General features: G+C 36.1%; 1 protein-coding gene across 2 annotated transcripts in view; it reads left to right on the top strand.

The window, feature by feature from the left end:
- Positions 1 to 12,890, top strand: part of LOC102838260 (dystrophin-like) — a 3,237,302-nt gene that overhangs the window by 1,321,570 nt on the left and 1,902,842 nt on the right. For both annotated transcript variants that reach the window (XM_006870143.1, XM_006870144.1), the window contains exons 27-28: positions 2,476 to 2,658; positions 12,539 to 12,673. In XM_006870143.1, coding sequence (XP_006870205.1) covers positions 2,476 to 2,658; positions 12,539 to 12,673 — 318 coding nt within the window. The remainder of the gene's footprint in view (positions 1 to 2,475; positions 2,659 to 12,538; positions 12,674 to 12,890) is intronic.

Genomic DNA, 12,890 nt, shown 5'->3' with positions numbered 1-12,890 from the left:
CCCACACCAGTATTTTCCTCATATTCCACATAAATGATGTATGTTTCAAACTTCATCTCAGGGTTTGCCTCTGAAAGAATCTAAATTAAATATAGATTGTGTGCATGTTTCTACTATGCATGCATTCATTGACATAGAAGGAATGGAAGTGCCCTTCATGCAATGAGGAGAATGTACAATGTAGGGAAATATGAGGTGTTGAATAAGACCATGTTCAAAAGAATCTTTTATAGGCTTTGGTCTTGAAAGAGGAGTTATAATTTTGCTTTGTATTGGATGTTGTCAGGAAGTCGAAGTAACTCCAGGATTGCATATCTTATTTAACCTATTTAGGGGTTTATGAATTTTTTTTTTTATAAATCCATTATTAAACAAAACAAAGTTTACAAAAGAATAAAGATACAGAAAAAGAGTATTTTACTTCATATGTCCCCAAAAGTAAAAATAAATAAATAAATAAATCAAGGGACAATCCCAACATGCTCACCAATAAAGGGTTCCTTTTTTTAATTTTTTTTTTTAAATACAAAATACAAGCAAAGGATGCACATACTTAAAACAGAGCTGTGGAGCACATACATGGTTCAGGAAGCTTTCAATCAAAGCAATGCAGAAGTTTGTACTTGTTTTGTTTGTCTTTTGTCTAGGCTGATACATAAAGACACTGAGATATGTCTTATACAGAAGGAGAGTAGACTAGAGCAAGGTTAAACTTATAATTGATAATCAGTACCCAATCATATTAACCAGGATTGAGGGATGTTTGGTATTTTGTGGTTTGAGAAATGTTTATATTTCTGTCTGTGTTCAGAAATAATCATGGAGTGATCTTCCGGTGGCCTTGATTCATCAAGGTCACAGTGTGGCCTTGTCTGATTATATTTTGGGAAAGAAAACAAATTCTTCATCTTCTTTTTTAAAAATGTTTTATTGTAAATTATGTGATAGTTTACATGGGTGAACATTAGTTTTACATTCATCCTATCCTATATCGTTTCATTGCCATGGTTAGAATCCCTCCATGCATCATCAACCTACCCTGCAAGCCTGCCCCTCCCCCCCCCGCCCCCGATAGTCAGCACACAGTCCCTCTCCCTCTCTGTGTTTTTAGTCCCCAGTTGCTCCATCTCTCCACATCATCGTCTCTGCCTCAACAATGTTTTCTTTTTGCGGAGGATTTTCCAGTACAATGTAAGTTTCCGGGTCATCAACATAGGATTTTCAGACAGCTCCTATTATCCATCACCTTTATTTCCCACACACACAGCTTTGAAATCATTGGAAAGTTTTTGAGGCTTTTCTTACACTAAAGTAAAGTTTAATAAGAACCATATGCACCTGCTCTGATTTACATACAAATTCAGCCTAAAGACCCTCTTAGAAACAGATCTCATTCTTAATCCCGAAACTGCCTTATGAAGCTAATTTATGGGTTTACATTTACTGAACAGAAGTTTCTTTCATCAAAATATGGTCAGAAATATAGCATTTTTAAAAACCTCCCATGTTAATTATCATTTGATTTATGAAATCGTATTTGCAATGAAAGTTACTCTGATAGCATAGTGAGTTATGGGTTGGACTTAAAACTGTAATATCAGTAGTTTGAATCTACCAGCTGATCAGAGGAAGAAAGATGAGGCTTTGTGCTCCCAAAAAGAGTGACAGAATCAGAAACTTTATACAGGGTTAGCTGTGAATGACTAGAAGGCTCTCAACCAACCATTTGTACTTGTATCAAAATCATTCATCCCTCTGAGTGAGTTATAAGCAATTTCAAATATGTTGCTGTTGTTAAATGTCGTCGAGTCAGTTCTGACCCATAGCGACTTTGTATAAGGTTTCCAAGGAGCGCTGGTGAGCTTGAACCACTGACCTTGCAGTTCAAACCACATTGCAGTCTGACACATTAACCTACAGACAGTGCCACACCAGGACTCCAGAGTTAAGTATAGATTACTTATAATTCTTTAACCAAGCTAGCCTTGAAATATGCGTTTCTTGTCTGTTTCTAGTAGCTTCATTTATACAGATATGTACATATTTGGCCTCAAATATGTACCCATATAGGACTTGTGGTGTAGCACTGTAGGATAAGCACTGGACTGCAAACCACAAGGTCAGTGGTTCACACTTACAAGCTGCTCCTCAGAAACCATATACAGGGTCACTATGAGTCGGAACCATCTTGACAGCACTTAAAAACAATATACTCATATACAGATTGCTTTTCAAACTATTCTGAGGAATTATCTGTGATATTTTAATTGTAATCTTCTTTCAAGTTTTTAATTACAACTAAAAGTAAATTTATGCTAAATATGAGGCAGTATTGAATTTATTAATCCCCTCTTAACTGGGATGTTTAAATAAAGAAATTATATGACACGTAGATGAATGTTTGGAAAGTAAAGTGATTGCCTTGCTATTAAGTCAACTTTTTATGTTCTTGTTTTTTTAAATTATTATTTTCAGAGAGCTAAAGAAGAGGCCCAGCAAAAAGAAACAAAGGTGACACTCCTCACTGAGTCTGTGAATAGTATCATAGCTCAAGCCCAAACTGCAACACAAGAGGCCTTAAAAAAGGAACTGGACACGCTCACCACCAACTATCAATGGCTCTGCACCAGACTGAATGGGAAATGCAAGACATTAGAAGTTAGTCGCTTTTCTTGGTCTTTATCAATTATGTTAATGTGTGGTCATATGCAAAATAATGTGTTTAAAAACATGGGCTCTGTTGTAAAAATGCTTAAATTTGAATTCCTCCATCAAACTTTTACAGTGTATTTGAATTTTAGCACATTGTTTAACTTGTGTGAACAGGTTTCTCATCTTTAAAATGGACATAGACATGATACTCCATGTTGAAAAGACGAAACAAGCTAACTCATTTAAAGTACTTATCCTAGTGCCCACTAAATTTAACTATATGCTACTTCATTTTAAAAAAATGTTTTATTGAGAATTATGTTATAGTTTACATGGGAGGACATGAACTTTACATTCCTCCCTTCGTATATCATTACATTGCCATGGTTACAATCCCCTCCATGCATCATCAACCAACCAAAGGGTATACCTTGCAAGCCTGCCCCTGGTCGTCAGCACACAGCCCCTTTCCCTCTCTGGGTCTAGAGTCCCCAGCCCCTCCATCTCTCCACATCATCTCATCATCTTTGACTCCATCTCTGGCATCACTGCTTCTCTGGGTAGGGTCCCACTCTCTGCTCTTCTCCCTTGATGTTCCCAGAGACCTCAGCTTCTAGACTGTAAATATATGCTACTTCATTTCTTATTACCATTATTTTTGAGGTCACAAAGTCCTAGAGATATGATATCTATAGATTGATAAGAATTTTACTCTATTTAAAAAATATATTTGTATGTGCAATAATTTATTTAAGAACACAATTTGCGCCATGCTTCTGTGATTCCCCTATTATTGTAACAGCATCCACATCTGAACTCATGGTCTGAAGGCACTACCAGTGCTCACCTTCTACACGTTTCAGGGATGAGACTTTTTGGGTAGTTGTCTTTAGCCTTACAGGAAGCCCAAACAAAAATGCATTTCAACTCTTCCTAACTGAATATACTGATTACCTATTAATTATTTTATTTAAAATTATTTTATTTAAAACTTTGTAAGGAAAATCACCCCACTACATACCTCCATATGTGGTGAGAAAAAGAAAATAGCTACCTTTCTAAACAATTTTCTTATCACCTCCAATAAATGCCCTCCCCTCAGCCTTTTTTATTTAGACCACAGGTTATGAAAACTTTCAGTAGAAATTTTCACAACATATTATGTTGAGAAGTTATCTCTTGTGATCCTTAACTATGTGTTCTAGTTTTCAATCCCAGGTAAAGAGATCCTACTAGCAACTTATACCATAAAACTAAGCACTTTGTTTTTTTAGGTGCCATTCAATTATTTTTCTAGTTCATAGCAACCATATGCATTTTCTGAATTGTTATGTTTGAGCCCATTGTCACTGCCACTGTGTCAATCCAACTTTTCATTGTCCCACCACTTTACCAAGCATGCTGTCCTTCTCCAGGGAGGTGGCCCTCTTGACAGCATGCCCAAAGAACAGGAGACAGAGTCTCCCAGTGCTCACTTCTAAGGAGCATTTTGGCTGTATGTCTTTCCAGACAGATCTGTTTTTCTGGCAGTCCACAGCATCTTCAATATTCTTCTCCAACACTGTAATTCAAATACATTGATTCTGCCAAGGTCTTCCTTATTCATTGTCTAGATTTCACATGCAAATGAGCTGAATGAAAATATCATGGTTTGGGCCAGATGCAACTTAGTCTTAAAACTGACATCTTTACTCTTTAACACTTGAAGGAGGTCTTTTGCAGCAGATTTGCCCAATACAATACATACTTTGATTTCTTGTCTGCTGCTTCCATGAGTATTGATTGTGGATCCATGCAAAATGAACTCTATGACAACTTCAGTCTTTTCTCTGTTTTTCATGATGTGATTCATTGGTCCAGTTGTGAAAATTTTTGTTTTCTTTACACTGAGGTGCAATTCATACTGAAGGCTATAGTCTTAGATCTTTATCAGTAAGTATTTTAAGGCCTCTGCTTCCAGCAAGCAACGTTGTATCACCTGCATGTCACAAGTTGTTAATGAAACTTCCTCCAAATCTGATGCCACATTTTTCTTCATATAGTCAGCTTCTCAGAATATTTGCTGAGCATACAGATTGAATAAATGTGCTGAAAGGATATAAACCATGCACACCTTTTTTTATTTTCAACCATTCAGCATCCACTTGCTTTATTTGAAGACTGCTTCTTGGTCTAGGTACAGGTTCCTCTTGAGCACAATTGACTTTTCTGAAGTACCCATACTTCTCAATGTTATCCATAATTTGTTATGACTAACACAGTCCATAAAGTCGATTGTACATAGTCAGTGAAACACAAGTAAAAGTGTTTCTGGTATTCTCTGCTTGTAGCCAAGATTCATTTGATATCAGCAATGAAAAATCCCCATTCCACATCCTCTTCTGAATCTGGTTTGAATTTCTAGCAGCTCCATATCAATGTACTGCTACAACTATTTTTTAATTATCTTCATCAAAATGTTACTTGCATATGATAGTAATTATACTGTTTGATGATTTTTCCATTCCATTGAATCACCTTTCTTTGGAATTAGGTACAAATAAGGATCTCTGCCAATCGGTTGGCAAGATAGCTGCCTTTCAAATTTGTTGGCATTGATGAGTGAGTGCCTCAAGTGCTGAATCAGTTTGTTGAAATACTTTGATTTTTATTCAGTCATTTCCTGAAGCATTATTTTTTCCAATGCCTTCAATGCAGTTTGCACTTTTTCCTTCAGTACCAATGGCTCTTGATCATATTCTAATCCTTGAAAGTGTTGAGCATCAAACAATTATTTTTGGTACAGTAACTCTGTGTATTTCTTCCATCTGCTTTTGATGCTTCTGTATCATTCAATTTTTGCCCATAGAATCTATCAATATTGCAACTCGAGGCTTGATTTTCTCCTTCAGTTCTTTCTGCTTGAAAAAGTTGAGCATATTATTTCCTTTCAGTTTACTAACTCCCAGTCTTTGCACATTTCATTACAATACTTGACTTTGTTTTCTCAAGATGCCCTTTAAATTTTTCTGTTCAGCTCTTTGACTTCCTCTTTTCTCCCAGTTAGTTTAGCTTCTCTACTCTGAAGAGCAGGTTTCAGAGTCTTTTCTAACATCCTTTCTTTCTTTGCTATATTTTTAATGACCTTTTGCTTTGTTAGTGTATGATGAACTTGATGTAATCCCACAAGTCTTCTGGTTTTCAGTCATTAGTGTCTAATACATCAAATCTGTTCTCAAGAAATGTCCTCTAAATTCAGGTGAGATGTATTCAAGACCATATTCTGGCTCTAGTGGGCTTGTTTTAATTTTCTTTATCTTCATCCTGAAGTTGCATATGAGTAATTGATGATGTTTTAAATAGTTGGTCCCTGGCCTTATTTTGGCTGATGATATTGACCTTGTCTATTATCAATTCCCAAATATGTATTCAATTTGATTCCTGTGTATTACATTTGATGAGGTCGATATGTATTATTATTGTTGTTAATAAGTTAAAAGTTTTTGTTATAAGTGCTATCAAGTCAGTTTTGACTCCTGTCAAACCTGTGTAGAATTTCTAAGGACTAGCTGGTGAGTTTTAATAACCGACTTTGTGGATTAAGCCAACCTTGCTGTCCAGTGCTTATCCTACAATGGTACACCTGGACTCCATGTATATTGTTAAGTTGTTAAGTTTCGTCTACCCAGTTCTGACTCATAGTGATCGTGTATAGGGTTTTCAAGAAGCAGATGGTGAGTCTAAACCACCGACCTTACACTTTAAACCGACCTTGAGGTTGAGTGCTTACCCATGTATAGTAGGCACCATTTACATTATTGAAAAATTATTTGTAAAGAATAAGTTGTTGGTCTGAAATTCTGTCATGCAATCTATATCAAAATTTCTATAACCAAGTCCATATATTCCTTTTTATTTCCAACTTTCACATTCCAATCACCAGTAAAATTTCAGACTGATGAGATAGGTAGAATTTTTGAATTTTCATCGTATGTGGCTTTATTGGTTATTGCATAAGTCTGAATAGTAGTGGTATTAACTTGTCTTCTTTGTTGTTGCCATGTGCCCTTGAGTCGGTTCTGACTCATATCTTCCCTGTATTGTATTTCTGAGGTTGTAAATCTTTACAGGGGCAGGAAACTTCATCTTTCTCCCATGGAATGGTTGTTGTATTTGAACCACCAATACTGAAGTTAACAGCCCAGTGCATAATACACTATGCAGCAAGGACCCTTGGGCTTCCTGTAGGCCGGCCTACGGATATTATCCTATCACACAAAGCATTGAATTTTGATATAGATTTTGAAATGCTCTTTTTGACAGTGAATTTGATGCCAACCATATGGTTGTCTGAATCAAAATGGTCAATTAAGTTCACTAATACCTAGGATAGGAGGCCTGGTAACTTAGCATAGTGGATTACAAATTGGGCCGCTAATGTCAGCAGTTAGAATCTACCAGCCACTCTGTGGGAGAAGGATGAGGTTTTCTATTCCTGTAAAGATTTACAGCCTCAGGAACCCTATACAGGGTCGATATGAGTCAGAGCTGACTCCATGGCACATCAACACCACCACTTCCACTAATGCCTAGAATAGTAGCTCTGTGCAAGAAGCCCTGGACTGACAACCACAAGGTTCTGAGCACGCAGTTGCTCCACATGCAAATCATGAAGCTTTCTGTTCCTGCAAAGATGTACAGCTTTGGAAAACCCTCTACAGGGTCACTGTGAATCAGAACCAACTGGACAGCACTTAACAACAATAGCAATGCCTGGGATATTGATCTTTTATGTGTTCCATTTCATTTTTGATGAATTTCAATTTTCCTACATTCATACTTACTAAATTCAAACATTCCATGTTTCGACTTTTTATGAATGTTTGCAGCTGTGTGTATTTTTTGTTGTCGTTTTGTTTTGTTTTGTTTTTTTTCCATTATGAGTTAAGCCACATCAGCAAATAAAGGTTTTGAAAGCTTTGCTCTATTCATGCCAATAAGGTCAACTCAACTTTGAGGACACAGCTCTTCTCCAGCCATATTTTAGTGCCTTCCATCCTGAGTGCCTTCCAACTTACTTTCTGGCATTGTATCTGACAATGTTCTGTTGCTAATCATAAGGTTTGCAGTGACTACTGCAAACAGAAGAGATCTGCCTCTCTTTCTGCCTAGTCTCTTACTCTGGAAGCTCCAGTGAAAACTGGCCACCATAATTGTTTTTAAGATACTTCTGGCAAAGCTTCCAGCCTCACAACAACAAACAAGCCAACATAGTCTGACAAAATGATAGACATGTGAGAGACAAAACTAAGTGTATCATTTTCAACTTTTCTAAATATTTCTAAATATTATCTTTATGTGTGGATTCCACCCATTGTTATAATGATTGACTCCCTTGAAGGGAAGTTCAAGGTTTGTAATTGAACTCGTGGTTTGTAATTCTTGTTTGTGAACTCACACATAGCAGGAATTTAGTTTAATGGAAATTCTTTCTGCTCTGGACTTTGGAGGATCCTTATGTATCTTTTGTACTTTTCTTTAACAGAATGCTAGAAAAAAAAAAACTACATTGTGCCTTCATGATGTCTGTTGTTGTTAAGTGCTGTTAAGTCCACTCCACACTTCATGATATGCTTTGAATTCAGTTTCTTGTGGGTTGATTCCTGTTTTTCAATTAAATGCCCAACAGATACTAAGCTTTTTTGCTCATTCTCTGTATTCTATGGATGATGTTTTTGTACTTTTGTTTCCATACTGGGTGGCTGACAACTTTATGCTTTTTCATCTTCATTTAACTTCCCACATTCATGTTAAATAGTCTAGCTTTTATGTCATATGTCCCGTTTTTATATACCCAAATTTTATAATCATTATTCCCCACTTGTGCTTCAATTTCATTATTTGTTTCTCCCACCTGATGATGTTTCATATTTATTTTATAGATCAGTTATGGTTTTAGTATTTTCCTTTGTACTTTACCCAACATTTTGACATGAATGAAGTAGAAGGTGACTTTATTATATTAACCTTGTCTACCATTTTGGTTAGTGTTTTTTTTTTTTTTTTTTTTTTTTTTTAATTTTGTTTATAAACTCCTTTAAAGCCTCTTTGAATTCTGTGGCTTCACAGTAATTTTAAGTTCCAAACAGTTAAGCTTAACAGCTATTCTAGGTGGCTTTAGTTCCAATTCAGGATTCAAGACTGTATTTTATTTTGCAAAGGTGACCTGTAAAGCTGGTACATCCAGCCTCTCCAGCTGTGTCCTTCAGATGCATTGAGGACAGAAGAGGCCATCCATCCTGATGGTGAAATCAGCAAGATAGTTCATTACTTCAATCTGCACAAAAGTTAATAAGACACATTACCAATCGCATCTCCTTATCTTCAAAGCTCTAACGTACCCTCGGGTATTTAAGGAGATATTTATATTTTCCCACTGGGATCTGTGCCCAGAAGAAAGACAGCCTGTAGTCCAGCAGGAGCTGGAAATGTCCCAGATTTAAGATTTCTATCACCTTTTAAAACAAAATAGTTAATTTGACTTTCTGTGATGCATTGTAAACAGAATACAAAACTAGTATGAAGGTGCAGTGTCTGGCAAGGTGACTTAGGCTGATACTTCTCATCAATTGGAGACAGAATACCCTCTGTTGTTTGTAAACGGTATTAGTAAAGAGAGATCATAGGAAAATTTATATAGAGTTTTTAATTTCTCTTAAAACTTCCGTCTAGTTTTTTGTTTGGTTTTTTTCCTTTTTAATGTGTGTGTGTGTGTGTGTGTGTGTGTGTGAAGTGGGGGGAGAGTGGACAAGGCAAGAGGGTGAATATTGGCAGATCACGACTGTATTTATAAGTTTTAGTTAAATCAAATCTAATAGAAAACACCCATTGTTCTACCTTTTCTCTTGTATCACATCTGTCTGTCCTTCCCCCAATACATGTAAATAAATACCAACCATAAGCTTGCTTTTGTTATTTCTTTGCTTAAGAAATATATCACCATGCATGCGTGAATGCCCAAATAATTTAACACTCCATTTTTGATGTTTCTAAAAAATTATAACTTAATATATATGATTTTCTAATACTTACTCTTTATACACAACATTTTTTATGTCTAAGATTTATACATATTGTTTTGTTTTGCAAATTTATTCCTTTTCACTTTTGTTTTTCAGTGAAATTATCATCTCACTCAAATTATATCCACAGAGTATTTATCCATTCTTGTGCTAGTCACCATTAGATTGGTTTGTTTCTTTGTGTGTATATGTGTGTTAGTTATCACAAAAAGTGCTAATATGAACATTCTTGTTACTGTCTTTTGTTGTGAATGCAAAGCAATTTCTCTGAGAATATAGTCCAACAAGTGAAGTAACTGAGCTGTAAAGTGTGTGAATACTCATCTAATTAAGAATGACAGATTATTTTCAAAATGGTCCTTCCAATGTGTACACATAGAAGCACTGGATAGTAATTTTCAAAAGTCTCATTTTTTTCCAATTGACTAGCATAGTATAAAATCTCTCATTATAATCTTGATATATTCCTCTGATTAGTCATGAGATTGAACCTGTATTCATATATTTATTGGAGATTATATATGTATATATATCCTATGTCCTGGTGTGACTCTGTAGGATAAGCACTGGACTGTGAACCACAAAGTTGGTAGTTCAAACTCACTAGCTGCACCTTGGAAACCCTCTACAGGATCACTATAAGTAGGAACCAACTTGACAGCATTTAGCAACAACAAGATGCTATTGTGTGTTCATTCTGATTAGTTTAATTTTCATTATTCCAAATGGTTATTAAAATTCATTTTCATGATGTTATTCAATATATATTTATGATAGAAAACAAAACTACAATACAGATACAAAGATATAGCATCTTCAATGAAACTCTAGATTTTCCATATACTATAAACGTACGTCTACTGCCAGACTGCAAAGTCGTTTGAACTGTGAGATCAGTGGTTCAAGCTCACCAGCTTCTCCTAGGAAACACTGTACAGGGTCGCTTTGGGTCGGAATTGACTAGACAGCACTTAACAACAAAATCAACAACCTACTAATATAAGGAGCTCTGGTAGCGTAGTGGTTATGAGATCGAGCTACTAACCTTAGGGTCAGCAGTTTGAAACTACCAGCTGTTCCACAGGAGAAAGATGAGGATTTCAGCTCCCATAAAGATTTATAGCCTCGGAAACCCTCTATAGACTCGTTATGAGTCGGAACCGTCTCCATGGTACTTAACAACAACAACCTACTAATATGGAAAAAGTATGTGATATAATGGTTACTGATTTGTTTGCTGTGAATAAGTACTATGGAGTGAGCTCCCACTCATAGCGACCCTGTATAGGGTTTCTAAGACTTCAAATGTCTGCGGTAGCAAAAAGCCTTATCAATCCTCCGGTGACTAGTAAACTCGAACTGTGGACATTATGGTTCACTGTCCAGTACTTACTTTTAGCTGTCACACTGGGTCTATATGATAAAGTATAAAGTAAGTCACACAAAGGCAGTAATAATTGAAGTGTTATGATGTTGTTGTTGTTGTTGTTGGGTAGCATTAGGTCTATTCCAACTCATAATGACTCTGTATAGCGTTTCTGAGGAAAGACTGGTGGGTTTGAACCGCCAACCTTGTAATTAATAGTTCAGTGCTTATGCTACATAGACACACCAGGATAATATATATATAAATATATATAAATATATATGGAGTTTATAGTATATAGTACGTTTATAGTATATGGAAAATCTAGAGTTTCATTGAAGATGTATCTGTATTGTAGTTTTGTTTTCTATCATAAATTTATATTGAATAACATCTGAATATGAATTTTAATAGCCATTTGGAATAATGAAAATTAAACTAATCAGAATGAACACACAATAGCATCTTGTTGTTGCTAAATGCTGTCAAGTTGGTTCCTACTTATAGTGATCCTGTAGAGGGTTTCCAAGGTGCAGCTAGTGAGTTTGAACTACCAACTTTGTGGTTCACAGTCCAGTGCTTATCCTACAGAGTCACACCAAGACATAGGAAAAGTGCCGTGGATTTCGTTCCAACTCATAGAGACCCTGTACAGGGTTTCCGAGGCTGTAAATCTTTACTGGAGCAGAACACCTCATCTTTCTCCCGCGGAACCGCTGGTGTTTTCGAACTGCTGACCTTGTGGTTCACTGCCCGATTTGTAACCACTACGCTACCAGATCTCTCTCTATAAATATATACATTTTTATATATGCCTTTCTTTTTATAAGTTTTTATTGTGAATTGAGTGATTGTTTACATGGGAGAACATCAGCTTTACATTTATCCTATTGTATTTCGTTTCATTGCAATGATTAAAATACCCTCCATGTATCATCATTCAACTACATTTGCGTCCACCCCCCCCACCTTTTTGTGTGTGTGTGTGTGTATGTACATCGAAGCACTCAGGAATATACAACCATTTAAACAACCAAAGGGCACACCCCAAAAGCCCACCTCCCCACCCCAGCCACCCCCTGCCATCAGCACACAGTCCCTCTCCTACCCTAAGTCCAGGGTCCCCAGCCGCTCCATCTCTCTATGTCATCGTCTATGCCTCCATCTCTGGTGTTACTCAATAGAGTCATTGTAAGACTGGTGAATTATTTTTATAGTTAAAAAATGTAAATCTTTAATTCATTCATGTAATAAAATGTGTCCTTAATGGTTTGTGATTAGAAAGGTATTAGATGATCAAATGACTAGTTGAATTTGAAATTATCGGCTGCATATAAAATGGTGAAAGATAGAAAATAAAATTATACAGTTATATAAGTATTAGTGATAGAAATGCAAAGATTTCATATTCACATTTCTCTTAAAAATATTTTCTCTGTGACATATGTTTTCTTCTTAGGAAGTTTGGTCATGTTGGCATGAGTTACTGTCATACTTGGAGAAAGCAAACAAGTGGCTAAATGAAGTTGAACTCAAACTTAAAAGCACCGAAAGTCTTCCTGGTGGAGCTGAGGAAATTTCTGAGGTGCTAGAAGTAAGTTGCAAATTAATCCAAATCTTTATATGTCGTATTGAAAGATGCCAAGCCCCAAATAAAAAAAAACAAATGGAAAGGAAAGTTGAGTTGCTATGTTTCACACAGCACTGGGGATTTAAATATGTCTGTGTTCTCTGTAAAATGCCCTGGTGGCATTGTGAGTTAGGTTTTCGGCTGTTTACATGGCTGGTGTTTCAAACTCAGCAGTTCTTCC

Source organism: Chrysochloris asiatica, unplaced genomic scaffold (assembly GCF_000296735.1).
Source record: "Chrysochloris asiatica unplaced genomic scaffold, ChrAsi1.0 scaffold00139, whole genome shotgun sequence".
NCBI lineage: Eukaryota > Metazoa > Chordata > Mammalia > Afrosoricida > Chrysochloridae > Chrysochloris > Chrysochloris asiatica.
Note: the sequence above shows the minus strand (reverse complement) of the source record. Positions and strands in the feature narration are given on the sequence as shown.